This window comes from Camelina sativa, chromosome 12 (genome assembly GCF_030686135.1).
Source record: "Camelina sativa cultivar CO46 ecotype springtype chromosome 12, ASM3068613v1".
In the NCBI taxonomy this organism is placed as follows: domain Eukaryota; kingdom Viridiplantae; phylum Streptophyta; class Magnoliopsida; order Brassicales; family Brassicaceae; genus Camelina; species Camelina sativa.
This window is the reverse complement of record NC_141891.1, coordinates 38,906,976-38,931,352: the sequence shown is the minus strand read 5'-3', so window position 1 is coordinate 38,931,352 and position 24,377 is coordinate 38,906,976. Positions and strand designations below refer to the sequence as shown.

At 33.8% G+C, this 24,377-nt stretch overlaps 6 protein-coding genes and 1 non-coding gene across 9 annotated transcripts; 4 read left to right on the top strand and 3 right to left on the bottom strand.

The window, feature by feature from the left end:
- The first annotated feature begins 4,420 nt into the window (after nt 1-4,420).
- LOC104733943 (uncharacterized) lies at nt 4,421-6,045 on the top strand. Its single transcript, XR_015574418.1, has 2 exons — nt 4,421-4,541; nt 5,300-6,045. It is a non-coding gene; the product is annotated as an uncharacterized LOC104733943 (transcript).
- A 416-nt stretch (nt 6,046-6,461) lies between these two features.
- LOC104733942 (uncharacterized) lies at nt 6,462-8,221 on the bottom strand. Its single transcript, XM_010453467.2, has 2 exons — nt 8,154-8,221; nt 6,462-8,013 (listed from the first exon to the last, which is right to left on the bottom strand). Exons 1-2 carry the CDS (start codon nt 8,219-8,221, stop codon nt 6,828-6,830), a joined length of 1,254 nt encoding a protein of 417 aa, XP_010451769.2. The 3' UTR covers nt 6,462-6,827.
- A 4,825-nt stretch (nt 8,222-13,046) lies between these two features.
- Nucleotides 13,047-13,982, bottom strand: LOC147933326 (uncharacterized). The gene has a single exon (XM_087477404.1). It carries the CDS (start codon nt 13,980-13,982, stop codon nt 13,047-13,049), a length of 936 nt encoding a protein of 311 aa, XP_087333530.1.
- An 874-nt stretch (nt 13,983-14,856) lies between these two features.
- Nucleotides 14,857-17,220, top strand: LOC104732771 (uncharacterized). Of its 2 annotated transcripts, XM_010452353.3 has the most exons (6): nt 14,857-15,164; nt 15,501-15,541; nt 15,646-15,809; nt 15,902-16,001; nt 16,096-16,265; nt 16,382-17,220. In XM_010452353.3, the coding sequence occupies exons 1-6, from the start codon at nt 15,040-15,042 to the stop codon at nt 17,051-17,053; spliced, it is 1,272 nt and encodes a 423-aa protein (XP_010450655.1). In that variant the 5' UTR covers nt 14,857-15,039; the 3' UTR covers nt 17,054-17,220. The 2 variants fall into 2 exon arrangements, with proteins under 2 accessions (XP_010450655.1, XP_010450656.1); XM_010452354.3 differs by lacking the exon at nt 15,501-15,541 and having other exon boundaries at nt 14,897-15,164.
- A 10-nt stretch (nt 17,221-17,230) lies between these two features.
- On the top strand, nt 17,231-18,330 carry LOC104732772 (uncharacterized). 2 transcript variants are annotated; one of them, XM_010452355.3, is made up of 3 exons: nt 17,231-17,648; nt 17,742-17,870; nt 17,999-18,330. In XM_010452355.3, exons 1-3 carry the CDS (start codon nt 17,610-17,612, stop codon nt 18,176-18,178), a joined length of 348 nt encoding a protein of 115 aa, XP_010450657.1. In that variant the 5' UTR covers nt 17,231-17,609; the 3' UTR covers nt 18,179-18,330. The 2 variants fall into 2 exon arrangements, with proteins under 2 accessions (XP_010450657.1, XP_087335501.1); XM_087479375.1 differs by having other exon boundaries at nt 17,468-17,870.
- An 803-nt stretch (nt 18,331-19,133) lies between these two features.
- Nucleotides 19,134-21,142, top strand: LOC104732769 (altered inheritance of mitochondria protein 32-like). The gene is made up of 5 exons (XM_010452352.3): nt 19,134-19,579; nt 19,685-19,758; nt 19,973-20,278; nt 20,360-20,443; nt 20,516-21,142. The coding sequence occupies exons 1-5, from the start codon at nt 19,244-19,246 to the stop codon at nt 20,793-20,795; spliced, it is 1,080 nt and encodes a 359-aa protein (XP_010450654.1). The 5' UTR covers nt 19,134-19,243; the 3' UTR covers nt 20,796-21,142.
- Nucleotides 21,143-21,187: 45 nt separating this feature from the next.
- Nucleotides 21,188-24,321, bottom strand: LOC104732768 (uncharacterized). Its single transcript, XM_010452351.3, has 6 exons — nt 24,107-24,321; nt 23,653-23,709; nt 23,540-23,573; nt 21,746-23,459; nt 21,532-21,625; nt 21,188-21,424 (listed from the first exon to the last, which is right to left on the bottom strand). Exons 1-6 carry the CDS (start codon nt 24,205-24,207, stop codon nt 21,385-21,387), a joined length of 2,040 nt encoding a protein of 679 aa, XP_010450653.1. The 5' UTR covers nt 24,208-24,321; the 3' UTR covers nt 21,188-21,384.
- Nucleotides 24,322-24,377: the final 56 nt, after the last annotated feature.

The window sequence follows — 24,377 nt, the reverse complement described above, 5'->3', positions numbered from 1 at the left end:
AACTATGAGTGTTCTAATCTGTTCTTTGTGTCCATAAATGGAATATATTATCTTTTCGTTTAAAGATATTCCTTACTTTTAAGTATGAAATAGGAATAGACCGTACTGTTTACAACAAAAATTCTTCAATAGACAGCTCGGATCGATGAAGCTAGATGACGGCTTCCGCATCTGGTTTCACTCACGAGCTTAAAGACTGAATTCAAGATTTGTGATGCTCTGGCTTTTTTGTTTTCTACACTCCGTTTTTCAAACTCTATAAACATTCTACACAAAAGGATCCATTTAATGTAACACAATGTTTTTGGTTTAAATAAAATTTACATTCATACCCAAAAAAAAAAGGTATCAAATACCTAAACTAATGTTCTAATTCAAGTAAAATTAAAATATAAAATACAATGTCTTATAGATTTAGCTAGTATAATGTAAGAGAATAATTCACATATACTGATCTTGTTTCTCTTTTACTTTTCTTTAAAGTTGTTCCTTACGTTTTTAGTATCAAATATCCCTCTAATTTTTTTTAATTGTCGTTTAAGGTTTTTGTACAAAAATTAAGAAAACTATTAAGTTTTCTGTTTTGCCTTTTATTTATATATTTAAAATATATTCCTCTTTTTATTGATTAAAATATTTTTCATCTAAGGGTAAAATGGTTATTAAAAATTAAAGGATGGCAAAAATAAAAATAGCCAAAAAGAGGATATTTTTGAAAAGGGGTATACCAAAAAGGGTATTTTTAACAAATTCTCATAAAACAATCTAGTAATGCTACAATAAATTTTAAAATACAGTATTAGGAAAAGAAGACGCATATATTAATCTTTTTTCGGGTCAACATATTAATCTTACATATTCCCAACTGAGAAAGGAAAAAGTAGGAGAAAATTTTGGTTTAAAAAAATAAAATAAAAAATTACCTTTCCATTAAAGAAAACTGCCCAATTAAACAAAGTTGAAAGCAATGTTTTTGAATAAATAATTTAAATATGAGACGATCCATCTTATTATATAAAGTATAGTTTCAAAAGTTAGTAACTCACCAGATCGTGACACGTGTCAAATTATAAATCTGAGATTTTGACATGTGTAAAAGTTAATATTTGATAGGTGATTTAAGACTACGACAAAAAAAAATTGTTTTAAACAATAATAATAATGTAAAAAGATAATTATGTAATTTTTAAAAAAATAATAATTGTAAGGAGATTATATATATATATATAATTCATAAAATTCGAAATTATAACATTATTTACTTATTTTAATTTTAAGTTATGAATTTAACAAAAAAAGATAGAAAAGAAACTAAGGAAAACATACAGTAAATTATTAATTCTAAAAAATATAAATACTCACTTCTATATAAACATATATCGTCTCATATTTTTCTTCTAACAAAATAATTTATTCAAAAATATTGCTTTTAACATTGTTCTATTTTTGAATATTGGTGAAACTTTTTTTAATGGGAAAGCAAATATTCCTATTTTTTAAAACTAAAATATACTCCTACTTTCTCCTTTTTCAGTTTGGAATTGGTAAAATTAATATTTTGACCCAAAAAATGGAAGATTAATATATGCATCTTCTTTTTCTAATACTGTATTTTAAAATTTATCGGAGTAGTTTTAGATTGTTTTATTTAATTTATATTTTCATATTTGAATAATTTGAGGTTTATATATTATCATGCTTATAACTTTCGATTATTTCTTTAATTATATAAAATTAATTTTCTTCTAATTTCTCAACCTTAATGGGTTAGTCATATAAATATTTTTTTGTGCAAACATAATTGTTACCATTCGTTCAAATCCCAAAAGGAGATAAAGAGGAGAAGGTCATCAACCTAATGGTTGGATAATATAGGCTAATCAAACACAAGATTATAACTAACATTGATAGATTGGAAAACATATATCGTTGTTGATAGATCCATAGGAGCTCAGAAATAGAGGCTACATAATGGTGTGTCAAAGAAACTTCTCCGAATATATTGGGAAATTTAACATTAGTTATTATCAAAAGATTTTGTGACGTTGGAAAATGATCTTTAGTTTCATTGGTTGCTGGAGCAAGCCACTTTGAGATAGCTAAAAGACGTGAACATGTTTTCTCCACACAGGAGAAGGACAGAGCCGAGGTTCTCTCTATGGTGGAGGAGGTTGGACGCAAGGTTATCTCCCCAAAGGAGGAAGGTGGGGGAGGTTGGACGCAAGATTATCTTCTCAAGAGAGGAAGGCGGAGTCAAGGTTCTTTCCATGGTGGATGAGATTGGACGCAAGGTTCTCTCCATGAGAAAGGAGGGCAAAACCAATGTTCTCTCAATGGTTGATCATATACTATTGTGATGTAATTTATTTTTTATTCGAGTGATTAAAGAAACTATGCAAAAGTGAAAGTAAAGAGACATATAATAGTTGGCTTAATTTGTTCATATAGACATTTTCTAGGCGGTGGTAAATAATATATTTGTAACATACAATATACGTAAGTATAAAAAATACACTTTTAATGGTAACATACATAAAAGTTTTGTATATGAATATAATTCAGAGTATTATAGCAAAAAGAAAATTTATAAATAATGTTCAATAAATTTTAATATATTTTTAAAAATTTAATTTTATTTACAAAACTTTAAACCTGCACATCGGGCAGGTCCTTATCCAGTGTTTTTATAGAAGTGTGTATTTACAAAATTTAGAATTAATAATTAACTGTATATTTTCCTTAATCCCTTTTTCTAATTTTTTGTAGAAATAATAACTTAAAATTAGAAATAAGTAAATAATATTAAAATTTCGAATTTTATCATATATATATATAATCTCCTTATAATTATTTTAAAAAACTTTGTATTTTATATAAATTATGTAATTTTTGATAATTATATTTTCACATTTTTAATATTTTTTAAAACAAAAAGATTTATCTTTGTTTTAATCAAATTTCTCCTATTAAATATTAATTTTTACACATGTCAAAATCTGAGATTGATAACTTGACACATGTCAAAATCTTGTTAATGACTAACTTTCAAAATCCAACTTTATATAATAAGATTGTAACTGAAATTACATTAATTATGAATTGACTATTTTTTTCATTCATTTTCATTCAAATACACTAGAAATTACAATTGTGACTCCTCTAATTAATTTATTTTAGAAATGTAACTTTCATCCCTTGAAATCCTATAAATAACCCATTCTCACATCATCATCAACCATATGTCAAATTCTAAATATTTCCTTTGTTTTGTTTATGTTCTTGCATGGGTTCAAAACTCATGGTAATAGTGTGATTATATATTTTGTTATATTTATCTTATATTTTGTTAATTTTTTTTTATGTATTTCTTCCTTCTTTCTTTGTCTTCTTATTATTTTCAATTTTCAATTACATTTGTATAATAAAATATTTTAGAAACGTAACTTTCATCCCTTGAAATCCTATAAATAACTATTCTCACATCATTATCCACCATATCTCAAATTTTAAATATTTTATTTGTTTTGTTTATGTTCTTGTGTGGGTTCAAAACTCATGGTAAGAATGTGATTATATATTTTGTTAGATTTATCTTATATTTTGTTCAATTTTATTTCTTTGTTTTTATCCATTTCTTCCTTCCTTCTTTGTCTTCATCCATTTCTTCCTTCCTTCTTTGTCTTCTTATTATTTTTAATTTTCAATAACATATGTATAATAAAATTTTGGTGATTGTAAAAAACAATTATCGATACAGATTCAACAATACTAATTCTCTATCAAATCCCAATAAAGGAATCAAGCTAAAGAAATCATCTTCATTCATGTATATTTATTTTATTATTTTTAAAAAGTATGTAATGTTTTAACAAAATAAACTATTATCATAAATTATTAAATCAATTTTTTAACTTTCTCTTACCTCCAAAAAGTTTGTAATACATTTTTTTGTATACTCATCATTATATTTAGTTCTTGTGATCCAAAATATAATTATAGAAAGATCATTATAATTTTTATTCAATTCAAAATTTGTAATTTAATGATATTCTATATAAAAAAAAATTTTGATATTTCATTTCCAAAATTTTACTACAAAGAGGAAATCATTAGAATTTAACCTAGCAATATAGCTTAAATTAAGGTGAATATAAAAGAGATTAAAAATTAAATTAATTTTTGATATTTTTATTGCATTTCATATGATTTTATAAGGTGTCACTCTCTCCTTATTTGTCCATTTAGCATTTAATTTCTAAAAAATAATATTTATTTTTAATTAAATAAAAATTTAATAATGTACATTAATCTATACTTTAAATCCACACTTTACTACTAAATTGTAAATGAAATTACATTAATTATGAATTGACTATTTTTTTCATTTACACTATAAATTATAATTGTAACTCTTCTAATAAAATTATTTTAGAAATGTAACTTGCATCCCTTGAAATCTTATAAATAAACATTTTCACATCATCCACCATATCTCAAATTCGTTGTTTTGTTTATGTTCTTGCATGGCTTCAAAACTCATGGTAAGAGTGTGATTTTATATTTTGTTAGATTTATCTTATATTTAATATGATTTTATAAGAAATATATTTCATTGATACTTCAAAAATAATTTTGGAATTTGATTATTAAATGTTTAAGGTAAATTTTGAATATTATATTAAATATTATTTTTTATCATTAACAATATTTTTTTAAATAAGTGGTATATTTTAATATTGTATGATTTGAATAAATAAAGTATATTATTGACATTTAGAAAATTTTGTTTGTTATATATGTATTTTTGGGGAGAATTTCAAAAAAACATCTTTTTAAATACCACTTTTCAGAAATATTATTAAAAAAACTTTATTAAAAAATCTTCTCATAAATTTTTTATAGTTTTATGATTATTACATAAACTAAAAAACTAATACAACAACCCGCGCATATGCGCGGGGTATTACCTAGTTCATCTCAAAATTTCAGTTTTGACACAAAATAAAATACAATTCGAAGATATGTAAATGAAAATAGACATTTCTAAAATATACTATACTCTAAGATCTTGACGAGATGAAGGATTCGATTATTTTTCAGCCAAATTCTTGTTTTTTTCGCACGTCAACATAAAATAATTTCAATAGTTATTATTTGATTTAGTTTATGATTGAAATTAGAGAGATAAGGATGTTTGTTGTACCAGATCATTGTTTACTCTAAGAATGTTCATGTTGCATAAAAAAAAGGTTGTCCATTAATGTGTAACTGAACTTATGAATTAATGCGATGTTTAAAGGAGTAATTTTTTTGGGTGGGGATGGAAGTGGAGTTGTGGTAATGTCTTTGGCAGCATCGGTAAGTGTGGGGATAGAGTTAAATTTATCAAGGATCTTGCAAAAGAAGTTATAGATGTGCATACCAGATAAATGGTAGTCTCAGATCATTGCCTGCACGAGTGGACTGAATGATTGCTTGGACTGCTCCTCCGGATGGTTGAATGAAGCAGCTCGAGGGAATCCTGGTATGGCGACGGCAGGTGGGGTTCTACATGATAGCTCCGGGGCTTGGATAGGAGGCTTTGCTCTCCAGATAGGGATCTGTTCAGCTCCTCTGGCGGAGCTGTGGGGAGTCTATTATGGCCTTGTAATGGCTTGGGAGAAGCAAGCGACTAGGCTGGAGTTGGAGATTGATTCGAAAGTGGTGGTTGGCTTTCTCAAGACAGGTGTTAGCGAGGCTCATCTTCTATCTTTCCTGATATGCTTGTGCCATGGCTTCATTTCTAGGGACTGGTGCGTCCATTTCACATGTGTATAGGGAAACAAATCGTCTTGCGGACGGTTTAGCGAACTATGCCTTTTCGTTGGAGTTAGTTTTTCATGCTTTAGATGTTGTTTCGAGTTGTATTGAGTTCTTGTTGTCGAGTGATACTCAGGGCATGGCTAGTTTACGCCGTGTTTGTCTTTAATTTTTTGTTTTAATAAACTAAAGGAGACATTGTCTCCCTGTCCCCTACGAAAAAAGGAGTAAATTTTGTCTTTCAAATCTATGAATTGATTATGGGAGTTATTTTGTAAGTCAACTGTTGGACTCATTACCCGAAAAATACGTGCCATTTTTGGTACCCGAAGAAGAGCAATTCGATGCCAAGGGATTCATCTCGAGGACCTTTATAAGAGTTCAAGGTAAATAAATGACAGTTCGGTACCGGAGTGATCTAGCTAGCAGAACACCTCAAGAGTTTGAGAAGAACAAAAACTCCCTAGGAGCTCGGGAAAGAAAGGTGAACAACGAAGGAGCTCGGGAAGTTGAGGGGGACAACGATATAATTCGCATATGGGCCTGCTGAAGGAAGGCCGAGAAGGAGACCAATTCAATACAAAGTCAAGACGTTACAGAATGAATGTGACATCAAAACATAAGCATTAACTGAGAGTCAAATGATTAAATGGCCAAATAAAGACACCATAGAAGAAGGATGACATTATAAAAGAGGAGGTGAAGACACCAAGAAGATGGACTCTTCTTTTACATTTTTCAGCACCATTTTATACACAAACATAGTTGTTTCCAATGATCATGTTAAGCATTGTTTCTTCCCTTTTCCAATAAATTACATTTTCTCTCCATATTTTCATATATTCTTACACATATTATATGATTAATATAGTTCATTTCTCAAACAATTATTGTTTACTTTCTATTTTAATTTATATTTCGAGTAATTTCACTATTTGATATTTTCAAGAGATTCAATTTCTTTTTTACCACTAAAATCATTGAGTATGGAATCCGACATCCACAATGCTCATACAATCATACTACGATTACCGCTTGTTGAACATCAAACATCTTGGATCGCAAGCATATGTATTTTTGTTGTCCTTACTTTCTAAAACATATTCATATATGCAACGCCGTCTGCATTCGTCCACGCTACAAAAGGGTCGACTGTGATGAATGTTGTCAACCACTTCAAAATGCTCGCCGGTTATTGTGATGAAAATGTGCCCGGGTCTAACTTGTATGAAGTTTCCAAGTATACACCAAACATGAAGAGTTGAGGCACAATCATTGCACACATAGAACCACCCTTTCGGATTTATGGTTGCCTCACAAATCTCACACCAATACAACCCACTAGCATTTTTGCCATAACACAAAGAAAGAGGATGTCGATCATGCTTGTGTCTTATAACCTTCTTTGGCAGAGTAGCGCATTTAAAGCACAATTCATAATCACATTCAATGCATCTCATCAGATAAGGCAGCAGTATTTCGTCACAAGCTCCACAACTATTGAAAAAAATATTTGAAAGGAAGAACAATGGATGTTGATGACTTTCGTGATTGAATGTCTTAGAAACCATGGCGCAACAAACATCTATTTCCGCTCCTTCTCTCCTATAACTGAAACCAGTGCATATTCGCCTACATGCTTCACAATGGAACCAAAGTCCGTTAGGATTGCCGTTCAAAATGAGTTCGCGATTGTGGACCTCATGTTGTTTTCTCTTGGGTAAATTAGCACACGTTTCATGTAGAACGAAATGACATTTTTCACACGTGTAGCAAGGATCATAATAGATGGGGAATGTGCATGCGTAGCAGTGTCTGTTTCCATCATTAACACTTTCATGATTGTTGTCAGTAAGTCTAAGATGATGCTTGTGGCTGAAATGGATGATCACCCCTTCACCAACCACCTTGAATGGATCAAGATCTTCATAATCATCTTCAGGTTCATCTTCTAATTCGAACCCATCCCACACATTGTCTCGTTTCACGCATTTTGAATGAACGGCATAGCGACAAATGGAGCAGGAGTAAGCCCCATAAAGTCTATTAATGCATTTGTGACAAACCCCGCATACCCAATCTCCAGGACCAAGAGAATAAGTATGAGAGACACGATGTTCATGACGGTTGATACGTATAACACGTGGCAACTGGGTGCAATATCTATGGATGATGAAACTACACTGTAGACACACACAAGGAAACCCATCACGACTTTACGCCTTTACGCCTTTGTCTTCTTCTTTTGCAGGATATTTGTATATTAAAACGAAAAATCAGAGAAATATATAAATTATTTTTTCTCATCGATGGATGTTGGATTTTATAATACTTGAGTTGGAACATCAGATTACCTATTTGATACGAAAAAGTAAGGAATGACTTTAAAGAAAAAGAATTCTAGTCCTTCGCACGACCTCATAGTTACAGTGATTCTAATTCCAAACATATTAATATAGATTCTTTTGAATTATATTCTCTTACATTATTATATAAAGATCGGACCCGCGCTACGGAGAATAATTATCATTATATACTTGTTAAACATTATTTGTGGCAAGTAGGAATATATGTTAAAATTATAAAAGATGCATTTATAAAAATTACACATTCACGATTGCATTTGTAAAAATATACTAATTTTAACCCGTTTTAACATATGATTGTGAGTTTCGTGCATCAACCAGCCTACTCTTTAAAAAATCATGACATTAAATGAGTTTTCTAGAACAGATAAAAGCAACAAAAAAAAAGTCGAGCACAAGTAATCTGATGCCCGATTCATGCGATAATATCCGGAAATCGAAGAGCATATGAGTAAATCAATCATTTCTATATTGTGCCATTACTTGACTTTCATAGACCTGGAAATATATTAAACAAAGCTAATAAATTGAATTGTACACATAATAATCAAAATATAGAAAATTATTAAAGCCAATGGTTCATTCAAAACAAAATTGTGCACACTGCTACGCATAAACAAAATATATAGAAAGTCGAGAATAACTTAAATAAACGCTAAGATGATTTATAGTCCGACCAGTGGCGGAGGCACATTGAAGCTTATGGGTGCAATTGACACCAATAAAATTTTAAAATTCTTCTAATTTACACCAATTTTTTCAATAGAAATCAGTTTGAACCCAACCAATTATGAGTTTGAATCCATTTTGAACCCATCAAACAATTTTTCTAGATCCGCCACTGAGTCCGACAATAGATAAATTGAAAACAAAAATGCATTAACCTCACAGTACAAATTCCGGATGATCTCTTGATAGTGGAAAACTGGAAAAAAAAATGATCAATTTAAATTCCATAACAAATATCATTAGACATAATACATTTACCTCTGCGTAAACTCAGTAATATTTTGGAATTTATGGATCGAAGATAAATTGAGAACCTTCTCTTTTAACCTTTATGCAACCTGTAACAATTTTGAAATTATGTATCCATTAAAAATGATTATAAAATAACTTTGAACCAACACTTGAATTCAGTAAAAATGGAATTACCGTAAAGCAAATGTTTTTGAAACATAAATGACTACATCGTCAGTAGCTGAATTCTAGTTTGCATCAAACTCAGCTGCAAATTTTCCAATGAAAATATTAGGTACAATATGTCAAAATTGGTCAAGCTTGTAATACTTTGGAAACTTAAATATTAAACAAAATTTTATACATGTAAAATAAAAATATGAATAAGATACTCATATATATGACTATGGAATTGGTGGAGCAACTTACATATCACTCAATGTTTCCCCAGTTTGTGAAGTGTATTGCTTCTAGGAATGGAGGATTTTGACTAAGATGCGCAAAGTTGCGTTGAAAAGCTTGATCCATTTTTTTTTGTAATCAGGTTTCTTACGTTTATTAGATTTTTCAGAAATCAGAACGATGCAGGATATATTTACACTACAAATAAGTCTTTAGGTTTGAATTTGATACACAATCTTTCAAACAATCAATATTATAGTAAATTAGTTTAGTTTTGGGAATATGCTCCATATATTCGCTTAGACGATTAACATATCTGTAACTTATATATGATTTAATTATTCAAAAGATTTCGAATCTGAATTAGTTAAAATATCTAAACGAATTTTAGATTTCTTAAACTAACATTATTGGTTACCTAATATTTATATTATTAATGATTGATATTTACGTAAACTAACTATACAAAATATTCCTTAAATATTAGGGGGTATTGGTTTAAGATTTAGAAAGAATTTTAATAACTTTGTGTTTTTAAAAATCTTGCTGATTTTTAAAATTATAGAAAATTAGAAAGTAAAAATGAAAGATTCTATAAGAGATTGTTTAGGAAGTTATTTTAAATCTTGCTGATTTATGTTTCCTAATCTTGTAAAATCTTTCATAAAATCTTTCTATTTGATGAAAGAGTTTTCATGAGTTTTGTTATGAAGGAAATGATATAAAATTCTAAACCAATAACACAAAATTTGAATTCATTAACAATCCAAGATTCTTTTGTTTTAATTAAATAACATAAAACTTTTAACGGCTTTATAAGACTCTTAATCCAATAACACTAGATTTATCAAGATTTTTGATAACTTTTTACAAATCCACAACCAATAACACCAAATTTTTAAAGAGTTTTAAAAAGTCTTGATTGAATAACAACATATTTTACATAACTTTTAAAGTCATTAAAATTCTTTCTAAATCCTAAACCAATAACCCCCCTAATATTTTCCTAATATTTCCAATTCGATTGCGTATTATTAATCCTGGATTAAATCCATTAAAGATGAAGCATCCGTCCACATATAATCCGAGTACCTTGATTTCGGGTCATTTTTTAATTTTGACCCGATCCATAATCAATTTTGTATTTCTCTTTTACTAATATAGGGATTCTATTGGATATTGGACTTTATAGTTTACTAAGTAAGGGCCCGCACGATGTACGGATTTAAAAATTGATGAAAAAAAACAAAATCCTAAACCTTAAATATTTTTTAAAAAATATATAAAAAAATTTATTTCCTAAAATAAATATATAAATAATTTAAATTAGAGAATATTTGTATTTACCTTCATACATTTATTTATATTTATATATTTTAATATATTATAACAATTATTAAAATAATTTACAGCTAAATTACATCCCACTAAAACTTTTGCCAAATACTCATCATTACAAATATTATTATTGTCAAATTTCAAAAACGTTTCACAACTTATTCACAAAATATTTTACATGCAACAAATTCATCAAATCAATATCTAATAAGTAACCACGTACAATTTTACTATATGTTTTACCATTAAAAATATGTTCTTACGCCCAAAATATGTTACCATTAAAAATATGTTTTACCAAGGTGTTTAAAAGCGTTTACAAGGTTTTTAAACACATTGTAAACGCTTTTAAAAGGTTTTTAAAAGTGTTTACAATGTTTTTATAAGGTATTTCAATATTTTTGGCGGAAATTTTTTTTTGCGGAAAAAATAACTTTTCACGGGAAAAAATTTTGATTTTGGCGGGAAAAAAAAAATTAGGCAGGCAATTTTTTTTATTTTTGGCGGGAAAATATTTTCGATTTTGATGACTGTACATTTTTGCTGTCACTCACAAAAGAGTAATTTAGTCATTTTGTATATAAAGAGGGATAGTTTTAAAAATGGTCAACATGAAAGGTTATTTTTAAAAAGGGGTATGGAAAAAGGGACATTTTTGAAAATGCCTCTTGTTTTATTTAATTTCTATTTTCATCTTTGAATTATTTGAGATTCATGTATTAACGTGTTTATAATTTTCTATTGTTTTTTTAATTATCTCAAATTAATTTTTTTTTAATTTATCAACCTTGATTGGTTGGTCATAAACCCTTCTATTTTTTTTGCAAACATAATTTTTACTATTATTAATTCAATCCCAAAGAAAGATAACGAGTAGAAGCTCATCAACCTAATGGATGGATAAAATAGACTAATCAAACACACGCTTACAACAAACATAGATAGATAGATTGGAAAAACATAAATCGTTGTTGATAGATCCATAGGAGCTCAAAGACTGTGACACCCTGGTTTGCGGAAAGATTTAAAAGAATTGATTTGACCACATATGTCACCAAAATGCAATTATTTTTGGTCAAGAGTCTTGAGAGAACTTCATGATGGGTGACCTTCATAGAAGTGATTGTTGGAACTGTGCAAGTTCTTAAAGCCTCCCAGACGTAAAAAACCTGCCATCAAATATGGATGGGTCCACGGGCCAGGAATAGATGTAGGGCTCACTTATAGAAAGGTGGGTCCATAGACTGAGAGTGGACATATGCTCACTAATCAAGGTGGTGGTTGAGGCATTACAGCGATAGAGGCTACATCATGGTGTGTCAAAGACCTTTCCACGAATACATTGGGAAATTTAACATTAGTTACTATCAAAAGACTTTGTGACGTTAGAAAAAAGTTTTTACTTTCATTGGTTCTCAGAGGCTCGGAGAAAGCCATTTGAGATAGCAAAAAGACGTGAACATGTTCTCTCCAAACAGGAGGAGGACAGAGCCGAGGTTCTTTCTATGGTGGAGAAGGTTGAACACAAGGTTAATTATCTTCCCAAGGGTGGAAGGTGGAGGAGGTTGGACGCAAGGTTTTCTCCCTAAGGGAAGAAGGTGGAGCCAAGGTTCTCTCCATGGTGGAGGAGATTGGACGCAAGGTTATTTCCATAAGGGATGAGGGCGGAGCCGAGGTTTTCTCCATGGTGATCATACATTATTGTGATGGTACATCACTGATTAGTATATTATGTAATATATTTTTTATTCAAAATAGTTTTTGAGCCAATAGTTTTAGTAATTAAAAAACTATGCAGAAGTGAAAGTAAAATAGTTGGCTTAATGTGTTCATATAGACATTTTGTAGGTGGTGATAAAGAATATATTTGTAACATAGAGTATATTTAGGTATAAAAAGAATACACTTTTAATAGTAACATACATAAAAGATTTGTAAATCGATATAAATCAGTGTGTTATAACAAAAATAAAAATTATAAATAACGTATACAAATTTTAATATATTTTTGTTAAATTTAATTTAATTTATAAGACTTTAAACCCGCACATCAGGCAGATCCTCATCTAGTTTAGTAGTAAAGTGTGGATTTAAAGTATAGACTAATGTAAATTATTATATTTTTATTTAATTATATATAAATATTAGTTTTTTTTTTGTAACATCTGATTGTAATTATTATTAAACGTGTATATTACAATGATCCTCATGGAGGAACCTTATTAGATTGTTCGGAACATAATAATGAAACTTGAAGGAATTATTATTGATTAGAGGGTCTCTTGCTAATTGATTTGCTGCTTTGTTGCCCTCTCTTCCAATCCATGTGAACTTGATTTCTTCAAACTTTTCCTTCCAATGTAATACTTCTCTGATCCAGTTATGCATTCCAAAATTGAAAGATTGTCTGTGTAGTAACTTTGTAAGCTCGAGACAGTCTCCTTCAAATATGACTTTGCGCAGACCTTTTATCCAACAATGTTGCATTGCTTGAATTAAGCTTTGACATTCACTCTCTAGAGCATTCTGAACTTTTTTCCCTTTTGCCTGGCTTGCTCCCATGTAAGTTCCAGTAGAATCTCTTATGATCCATCCAGCTTGTGGTTCCCTATCTGAACTAACAAATGAGGCATCATAGTTACACTTGAGCCATAACATCTCAGGTTTTTCCCAGTTCTTTGTTGTTGCTGATGAAGCTGTTGTGAATGTAGGATTTAGCGATGATAAATATGCCTCTGCATTTATCCATTCTTCAGTATCTTGTCTTGCTGCTTTGATTGTGTGAGTCCATGCTTGATGTCTTTGTTGGAAAACTAGAAGGTTACGACTTTTCCAGATTCGCCAAACGATCCAGATAGGAAGTTGGTGGCTGTAATCAGTGGTGTTAGACAGACTGCAACTCAATACTTTATCAAGATTTTCCTCCAAAGATGAATTTGCATTTAGTAAACCAGTAATCGGGTGTCCCAAGGCTCGCCATATGTATTGTGCATGATAACAGGTGAAAAACAAATGGTTTGCTGTTTCTTCTGATTGGCAACATCTTCGACATATACTCTGGTTAGTTATGTGTCTCCTTCTTAAATTTTCTCCTGTGGGTAAGATTCGTGACACCATTTTCCATAAAAAATGCTTAATTTTTGGGGTTGTCTTCAGTTTCCAGATTTTCTTCTTGATCTCAATGTTGCCTGGTATTAATGGTTGGTGTGATCCCGTAATTGTGTTGCAAGATAGTATGCTGACTTGACTGTGTAGAAACCACTCTTTGAATAATGCCATCCCATAAGATCTGCACCCTGGTTCGAATATAGCTTGATTTTCTTTATTATTTCAATGTCATCTTGATGTACCTGTTCTGTTAGTTTCTCCTCATCCCATGCTGTTGGCTCAGACCCAATCCAATTGTTTAGCGTTGTTGGTGTGGGGTTACCTCTCGGAATTGGGGCTCTTGGTGGGTTTGTTGGGAGCCAAGGATCATTCCAAGCATCTATCGACTGTCCATTGCCAACTAAAGGTCTCAAACCTTGTTTCAGTAAATCTCTTCCATGGAGGACTGATCGCCAAAAATATGATTCTTTTCTTTTTCTTGTTGCATGGAGAATATTGGTATCCGGATAGTACTTCCCTTTGATTACTCTTGCCATTAGACTTTGGGGCTGTTGTAACAATCTCCACGCTTGCTTTCCAAGTAAAGCGTAATTGAAAAGTTCCAGATCTCTGAATCCAAGGCCCCCTAAATTTTTAGGATATCCCAATCTCTCCCATGACAACCAGTGCATCCCCTGTTTGTGTTCATCAGAGCTCCACCAGAATCTTAAATGTACTAATAAGGAGAGAGTTAAACTTTACTTTGATGTATATTATTTTTTTTTGTTTTTTTGGTTGATAAAATCCATTTTTTATTCATAAATTGCCAAAAGAAACCAAAAGACAATCTAACGGGTAAGATTCACTCATTACAAAACAAAGAAAAGTGAGATCAACCGTCCTTATTTCTAAACACAAGAAACAAGATTAAGATCGAGTGCTACGCAGAGTACAATAAGTATCCCCCCACCCCCTTTCTCTTCTCTAAGGGTTTTAGGGATTGTTCACTGCACGCTTTTAGGCGTCTGCCGCTTCTTCTTCTTCTTCTTCGTTCTCCCAAGGGTTTTAGGGTTTCGCTTGTGCCGTCATGGATCCTTATGGAACGGAAACAGTTATCGAAGATGAAATCCAGGATCCTAAACCATCCGATGATGTTGAAGACGATGACGACAAATCTCAGCCTCACTCTAGTGGCGGCGTCGATAGTGCTGGGTACGTTTCTTCGCTTTCTTCCGAAAAGATTCTAGATTCAGGAATTAGGGTTTGGTTCTTTTCTCTATTTCATGAAAATTTTGATAAAAGGAAGAATCTTTTTTGTTTCGAATCTCTTAGGGTTTTCTAAATTACTAATCTTTTTCGTTAAGCTCTGTGAGATTTATGGCTTGTTAGGGTCTTTTGCTATAGAAAGATTCAGACTTGTCATAGCTTTTCTTACGAATTAGCATAAAAGTGATTTATAGAGTGGAGGAGGATAAGATTAGTGCTCTTCTCTGGTTTCTTAATACTTAGTGTTTAGTGTACTTATACGATGTTTTGTGGAATTTGTAGAAAGATATTTGTTGGAGGTTTAGCCAGGGAGACAACTTCAGGTTAGCTCTTGTGTCTGGTTGCAACATTGTATGAGGTTAGCGCTCTCGTTATCGTGTAAAGTTCAATACTTTAATTAACTCTGGCTTTCGATTTGCTTATGCAGCTGAATTCGTCAAGCATTTTGAGAAGTATGGAGAGATCACTGATTCTGTCATTATGAAGGATAGGAAAACTGGACAGCCTCGTGGGTTTGGGTTTGTCACATATGCTGATGTCTCTGTGGTCGACAAAGTTATGGAGGACAATCACATTATCATTGGGAAGCAGGTGACATTGAGCTGTTCCTTACTTTGTAAAGTTTGTGTTGTGCCTTACAGTGTGATAATATTCACTCTATGTTTTTTTTTTTGGCTCTTCAGGTTGAAATTAAGCGGACAATACCAAGAGGATCCGTGAGCTCTAATGATTTCAAAACCAAGAAGATATTTGTTGGTGGGATTCCTTCATCTGTGGATGATGGTAAGAACTTTCCCATTTTTATCTCTATCATATGCTTTTTGTTTCAGAGACATGTTAGACTTAGATATTAATCTGCTGATTGGTGTTTGAATAGATGAGTTCAAGGAATTCTTTATGCAATTTGGAGAGCTGAAGGAACATCAGATTATGCGTGATCATTCAACTGGAAGATCACGTGGCTTTGGGTTTGTTACATATGAAAGTGAAGATATGGTAGATCATCTCTTGGCCAAAGGGAACAGAATTGAGCTCTCAGGGACTCAGGTAACTGCACGCTCTTACAAATATTATTGATATTCTAAGAATTTGTAGCTATAATCAGGACACTCTCATCTGCCCTGTAACTTTGCTGAATTGTCTGTGGAAATTTTCTCGTATAGGTTGAGATAAAGAAGGCTGAGCCAAAAAAACCGAACTCAGTTACAACCCCGTCAAAGCGGTTTGGTGACTCTCGCTCTAACTTTGGTGGAGGTTATGGAGATGGTTATGGTGGCGGACATGGTGGCGGATATGGTGGTCCAGGTGGTCCTTACAAATCAGGTGGTGCCGGCTATGGAGGTGGCCGGTCTGGTGGTTATGGAGGATATGGAGGAGAATTCGGTGGGTATGGTGGTGGTGGATACGGTGGTGGCGTGGGACCTTATAGAGGAGAACCAGCACTTGGATATTCTGGTCGTTATGGAGGAGGTGGCGGTGGTGGTTACAACAGAGGTGGTTACGGTATGGGAGGAGGCGCTGGGTACGGTGGTGGACCTGGTGATATGTATGGCCCGCCATACGGTGAACCTGGAGGTGGGTATGGTGGACCAAGTGGCAGTTATGGTGGCGGTTATGGTAGTAGCGGTATTGGTGGATATGGGGGTGGAATGGGTGCTGCTGGTGGCGGAGGCTATAGAGGTGGTGGCTATGACATGGGTGGACTTGGAGGTGGAGGCGGAGGAGGTTACAATGGAGGTGGAGGAAGCGGGGGAGGCTCATTTTATGGAGGAGGAGGAAGTAGAGGTGGATATGGAGGCGGTGGCAGCGGACGGTACCATCCTTATGGAAGGTAGAGAGTTTTTTGATAAAAGCTCCAATCTTCTTCTTACTTGTTCCGTCATGCTTAGTTTGTGTAATGGTTATCAAGATTGATGATAGCTAGATATTGTATTCTGAGAGAGAGGAGGCTTTTAGGGCTTTTGGTTCCCCCCCTGAGTAGTTTACATACATTTTTAGAAAATTATCTCGGCGTAACAGTGTGCCAGATTATTATTTTTTTTTACGTAGAACTCGTCTGGCAACTTTAGACTTAGCTTGTATCACATCGATTTTGAGTTTTTGACTCGAATCTTGTTATAGACTCTTATGTAGTCTTGTTTGTAACATTATCATTAGAAGCCTCTTTATGTGCCCGAAGGTTTGATTGTCTTCTTTCTCCCTTAAGTGAGAGCCACAAATAGACCAAAAAAGATATCTGGTGGTCAATCATCTGTCTCAATTCTTTAGATTCTGCTCTGTATCTCGTGTTCCTTTTCACAAAATTAAGAGAAACTTTTAACACTGGGTTCTTAAGTTATTGTCCCTCTCTCTCATATCAAAAATTCTGGGTTGATAATCTGACTAGTGGAAATGGCAACACTTGCATCAGATCTCGCCTGTATCGGAAAAGTAACGATTTTTAGAGCGAAGTCAAATCACAGATATTTTTTTTTTTTTTTGAGTTTTCTCCCAAAAGGATGGTATAAAGAGTTGATTTTGCAGGTAGGAGGAGGGAGGTTGGAGATAATTTGCAGAAAGAAAGAGAAAGGAAGAGATCAGAGCAATTACCCTTACAAAGTCATTGAAATCACTCCTCCTCCCAAGTCTCTTGGCGTTCGTTGTCTTCCTCATGTCAGTCTCAACTCTTCTTCTTCTTTTCCTTTTAACTTTTTGATAGGAAATGAATGTTTCAGAAGACAAGTATAAGGCCTTATCAATATGTAGATGAGTTTTGATGAAAAGCTCTTTGATTTTGGCAGAACCTTCAGTGCGGTGAGAACGTTATGATAGAAGGGCAAACGTACACAATCTCTGCAGTGACTCATCGGTATCAGCTCAGGAAAGGCAAGTACGAGCCGAGTGAGAGGAGGCTTGATGTTCTCTCCGCCGCTAGATACGTCTTAAACCTTTACTTCGACAATTTACTTCAAAACTCTTGATCTGTTTTTAACCAAATGTTTGGTCTAGATATTTTAGTTATATCCGTGAATTCTTGTGAATTTTTTGTAATCAAGGATTTGTGCTTCTCTTTAATTTTGTATTGTTTTGTTTTTGCCATCATTTTATTAAGTAAACAAAGTGAGTTGAACAAGAGCAATAGGTCAAGCACTGAAAAAAACAGAGCAAAAGCAAAAAAGAACACAACTCAAACAGCAATAACTTTATGATATAATTTTTATAGAGTTGTTTGTCTAGTGAGGAAATTTATCTCTTGGGGGCAACTTCGTGTCATCGACTAGTTTCGGGTTTTATCGAGAGGCTTACCTCCGCGGTGGTTTGCGTTATCCTCAGGATCTTTCGATCCCTCTATCTTTACTCTAGTTGTAGTTTAATAGCCGGGTGTTGCGTGTTGTTCATGTCTGTGCAGCCCGTGAGTATCTTTCTTACCCTTGGTAGATCACTAGTTGATGCTATTAGCTTTCATGCTTCTTATTTACTTTGTTGTGTAGTTTGACCCGGATGTTGTGTAGATTAGGCAACATACTGTGTCTTTATTTTCTCCTTTGTAAGTTAGTTGATTGTATCATGCACTTGTTAATCTGACACACCACATTAATAACACTTCTAGTTGAGTATAGTTTTTTCATATAATCCGTATAAAATGCTTACAAATTAGTTTTAGTATGCTTTTTGACATGTCTACATTGAACGGATGAATCAAATACTGTATAAAATTAAATTGACGACTTCGTTAAACTACACGTTTAAGCAAAATGTATGTGGCAAAGAATTGAAGCCAAATACATAAAAAATTTCTTCTTCTTCTTACTTATGATCTATAAACTAATATTTGAGTCATCTTCAGGCAATTAAAATTCGATCACTCACATAATATATAAGTTTAGTTGACCAACGTGCCCTGATTAACTAAAAACCACTGCCTGTCACCAAAAAACAGCAAGACGGTCAAGTAGATTTGTAGACATCTCGAAACGAATCCGTCTGTGAGATTAATTTTGCGTCACCGCTTTGTCACATTCGTGTGGACGCCTCACGACGTGTTTATGAAACATAAAATATTTTTGCACTCTTCTTTCAAAAAGTCAGAACTCTTTCTCTCTTTCTCTCAATTTGAATCTGAGAAGAAACCGTCGCTAACACGTCAAATGGCTGAAGTTGAGAACATGAACTCTGTTCCGGCGTCGGAAGACACAGAGTATGGATTTAAACGGCCGGAGATGTACAGCACCAACATAGCCAATTCCATTACTTCGTACGGTCGTCATGTTTTTGTTCTTTACAAAACACCTGAAGCTTGGCCCTCACATGTCGAAGAACAAGGTTTACCTCAGCGTTTCGCTACCTTGCTCAAAGATCGCAAATCTGATCTTCTTGTTCAGGTTATACATTTTCTTACGTTGTATCTCTTTCTTATGAAAGTTTATTCTTAAAACCATTACGCTGACATTTTTTGTCTGTTTGTGTGCTTGTTGGTGTTGTTATAGACGAAGCTTAATGTATGTGAAGGTGGTGGATCTGATGGTGATGTGTTGGTTTTTCCAGATATGATCCGATACAAGTGAGTTCGTCTATGTTTTGATGATACAAGTTGACTAGAACATGGTTGACTTGTAGTTATAGGTTTCTAGAGAGTGTTGTATAAGCTAACTTTAGAAACTTTAGATATTACACTCTAGATGAGCTTGTTGAACCTGAGATTCAGATCTGAATCTGGAGATCTTGAGTTTAGTGACTTATATAAAACTCTGTTCTTGTGTTGGTTTTGACTAAAGGGGGGTTAAGGATACGGATGTAGAAGGTTTTGTTGAAGATGTTCTTGTAAATGGGAAGGCATGGAGCTCTGGGACACAAGAAGAGATATCTGGAACATTTGTATTTGTGTGTACTCATACTAGTCGAGACAAGAGATGTGGAGTTTGTGGACCAGTGATCTTAGAGAGGTTCCAAAAGGAGATTGGCTCTCGTGGACTTTCCGACCAGATTACTCTGAAACGATGTTCTCACGTTGGACAACACAAGTATGCTGGTAATTTGATCATCTTCAGTCCTGATTCTGCTGGAAAGATTTCTGGCAATTGGTAAGTCACTGGTTGGATCAATAACTGGATATGTTATATAGTTTATGGCATTGCCGAGTAACAGTGCTGGTTTAAATGTAGGTATGGCTATGTGACTCCTGATGATGTGCCTGAATTGCTTGACCAGCATATTGCAAAAGGAGAAATCATACAAAGAATTTGGAGGTATTAGATTTCAAAGACTCATGTTTCTAGCTTGTATATGCCTCGGACTTAGCTAAGTTACTTCTGTTTCAGGGGCCAAATGGGCTTATCTGAAGCTGAAGCTGAGAAAATGATAACAAACGGTAACAAAGAGGAGAGCAAGGGGTTCACAGGAGGATGTTGTAAGGGAACAAAAGGCGTTTCGTGTTGCCAAGAAGAAACCCCAAAGCCAGAGCCAATTAAGAAAGAAGGAAGAAAGTGCACCATATGGTTCCAGCGTCTTGACAAAGAAGAGTTCTACATTGGAGCTGCTGTGGTTGGAGCCATTGCAACTATAGCCATGGCTTGTACCTTTTTCAGGAGGTCAGGATAAGAACCTAACCTTACTTACTTACCAATTTGATTCATATAGAAGTTTTCTTGGAGATTGCCACAAGACAATAGACAAAGAAAACATCCATTGATTCGACCACAAAACAGAATCGAGGAATTATGTTCTTGTTTTTGTCATTGATTGATTCTACCATTGAAGAAACATAAAAACTTTTTGGTTTCTGTGAGCGTTTTTGCGTTTTATGTTCTCACATTATGTGCTTTTGTTGTAATGGCCATATCTTTTGTGATTGGTCTAAGCTCTCTCGCTTTGATGCATTAACTAAACGTTGATTTTGGTTTGTTATTTTGGTTCAGTTATATTTATGTTTGAAATCAATTACTGTCGATAGATTGTAACAAAAGTTAGTTGGCGATCGTTGTACTGTTCTGTAGGGCAAATATAATCTTTCATATGAAAGAAAAATAAGGAGAACAGTTTAAGTTCTTACATTAGCCAGGGGTTACAGTGCTATGCAAAATCGTATTCTTTGTTGTGCTCATCCCAATGTGCTCTGTTGTTTCTCTTTCCATTCCATTGCTACTTCACTTTGGTTGGAAAGATGACAAGATTACTGAGATTACTGATGCTAGCTCACATTCATCAACTCTTTTAATTTCATGAAGACACTGTTAAAATCAGATATCCGGTAATTAGAGATTTGATATCCTTACGCTTAGTAGGCAACATGAAACTTTCATACCGAAAACAAAAACAGATGCAAATAAATGTATACCTCTCTTCAAGGGATGGCATTAGCTCTTTGACAGCAGAAACAATGATCGACTCATCTGACTTCTGTTGCGATGAAGCTTGCTTTTCTTCACTCACTGCAACACACAAGTGGAAATTCAGTAAGAAGATGACTCTTGGGAACACAGTCTGGTTAACAGTAAAAGAAAGCTTTAAAGAGTGAATTTGTACAAGATTCTAAACGTTTTTATCCTCACCTTCTATATCTTCTTGAAGCCTCGACTCGCCTCCAAGATATGAACGTTCATCCGCTTCTAAGTCTAGACCTTGACGGTCTGCAAATTTCTCTAGTAAGCAGCCGATCAGGTTATGTGCAACCAAGCTTGTCTCATCAGATATATCTTGGACTGCGAGGTACTGGTTTTTGTTTCTTCTGCGTGGCTTCTGCTCACCATGATCATCAGACTTTATATTTTCAACAGAAAACAAAGACCGAGAGCTGAACTGGTGATCTCCTTCCATCTCAATATCCCTCTCAACCTTGACTCGGATATTGCTCGTACCTATGTCATGTTTATCACTCCTAAGTGTTGATTTATTGGACGTGGGAGTGAAATAAAGAGACCTAGGATGATCTCTAGTAATACTCTCTGTCAGGTCTCTTATAACAATCCTATTGACAGAAGAGCTGAAATCATGCTGGTTGGTTGCGTGTGTAGAATCAGTCGGGTCCAAAACCAAGCATTCTGCACCACTTTCTTCATGATCCGAATCAGCGGACCCCATTGCATCTTCTTGAGTGTCTTTGACTTCAAGCTTTATGTTTCGGCATCTACTCTCGTTATCAAATAAACTACAACTCTCAAAATCATCATCATCATCATCATCACTGTCTTCTAAGTCCTCCATATAAGCATCATCAAAGTCCTCATCAAGCTCATAATTTGGAATACAGTGGCAAAATATTTGTTTCACTTGAGCACTCACATTTAATACACACTCTGTCTCTTCCTCAATTGCTTCCCTTGGAAAAACCTTATGCTCTACATTCCGCGTCCTCCTGTTGACCAATGAAAGAGCTTCCATCAAAGACTTTGGAACGGTGTCCATATCACTGCACTCAAACAGATACTCAATCAACATTTTTCTAACCGCTGATCTTAAGCTGTCATTTGATACTTCAGCTTCCGGGTCTAAACAAAGATGCAATCTTTTCAGCTCAGGAAACCTGACCTTACGGAGTAACCAGACTGCCTTCACTATCTCGTTCTGCAGGTTCTTTGTTTCTGGTGAGAACCGAAAAAAATCTGTGGCAGCAGTCGTTTTGTAGCCAGGACTTAGCTTAAGTGACAAATCTACCAACGACAACGCTTTAGCCAATCGCTCCTGCAGTTTATCCCCTGCAGAAAGTTCTGAGAGCATCTTCTCGATAGTTTGCCGCACTTGGTTTATCAGATCACTTCGACTCTGACCAAATCTACTGGTTTTCAGTTGAGGTATCACTCTTGAACCTTTAAGTTTTCTTTTCATTGCACGTAGAGTCTGCGTTGACAAACCATCTAGCTCATTAAGTACCTTCATTGCAGCATCACGATGGGACTGCAAAGTGGATGTTCTCGCCAAATTCATCATGCAATCTTCCCGGAAATTTGCGGGATCACTCAGAACTTGATGCAGCTGATTAATAATGTCTTCTTTACCAATACCGTCTTTTCCTTTTCCGAAATCTCTACTGATTGAATCTCTGATAATCTCTTTCATTTTCCATCGAGTCTTGTCAAAAACAGTAGAGCCTCCTGTGAGTATCATTGCAATAAGATAAAGACCTTTATTCGTCATGAAATCAAGCTTTCTGGCAACTTCGAGACTGCTGAACTTTAACTCCTTTTGTGGAACATCATTGCATACTTGTTCATTCTTGCACATTCCAAATGCTTCCTCTACTCGCGACTTAATGGTCTCGTAGAATATCTGGAATCACAAAAGAGATCTCACTGAAAGGAACTATGAATACTTCTATAAAAAAAAGAGGGTGAATGAGAGAGACATACATCATCTCTCCTGAGCAAAGATTCAGGGACGAATCTGTTTTACCAAGAACAAGAGTCAATCAATCAGCTAAACCAAAGGGAATAACAAAATAGAAACTCGGTAATGAACTCACTCAGTCTTTCCCGGAGTATGGTCCTTGGATTCAGACATATCACAACCCAATAGCCACCTACAAGGATTTAAAAGTTTCACTTACAGTGTCCTAAAGACAGCAAAAGACAAAACAAAGTCTAAAACTTTTTTTCAGAGGAAGATGAAAGGTTGAAACTTTCACAAAGCCCTAATAAGCAGAGAGATTGATTCGAAATCAAAACACTCGTTTCCTACATCTAAGTTACAACCCCAACAGCCATCTAAAAAGCGTTCACTTCAGGGTGTCAAAGACAGCAAAAGACAAAACAAAGTCTAAAACTTTTCTCCTCGGAACATTAAAGGTTGGAACTTTGACAGAGCCTAATAAGCAAAGAGATTGCTTCAAGACCAAAACATTTGTTTCCTCCATCTAAGTTACAAATTATATTCCTAAAATTCACACACAAACATATAAAACCAGAAAGAGAAGAAACCTTCTTTTGAGACGAATCTGCTCATCTTGATCCTTAATTTGTGAAAGTATCGAAGCACAATCATTCCTGAAGAACACTAAACCATCATCATCATCATCCATAGCAGTAGCAGATGATGTTCTTCAAAGGAATTGGGAACGACGATTTTGGTTCTTTTTGCATCGTTTACTAGTTCATAGTCATACTACCAAAAAACTTAAACCGGTTTCGAAGATTTTATTATTTTTTAGTGTACCGGCTTATTAGGTCAATACAAAAAGCCCATTAATGG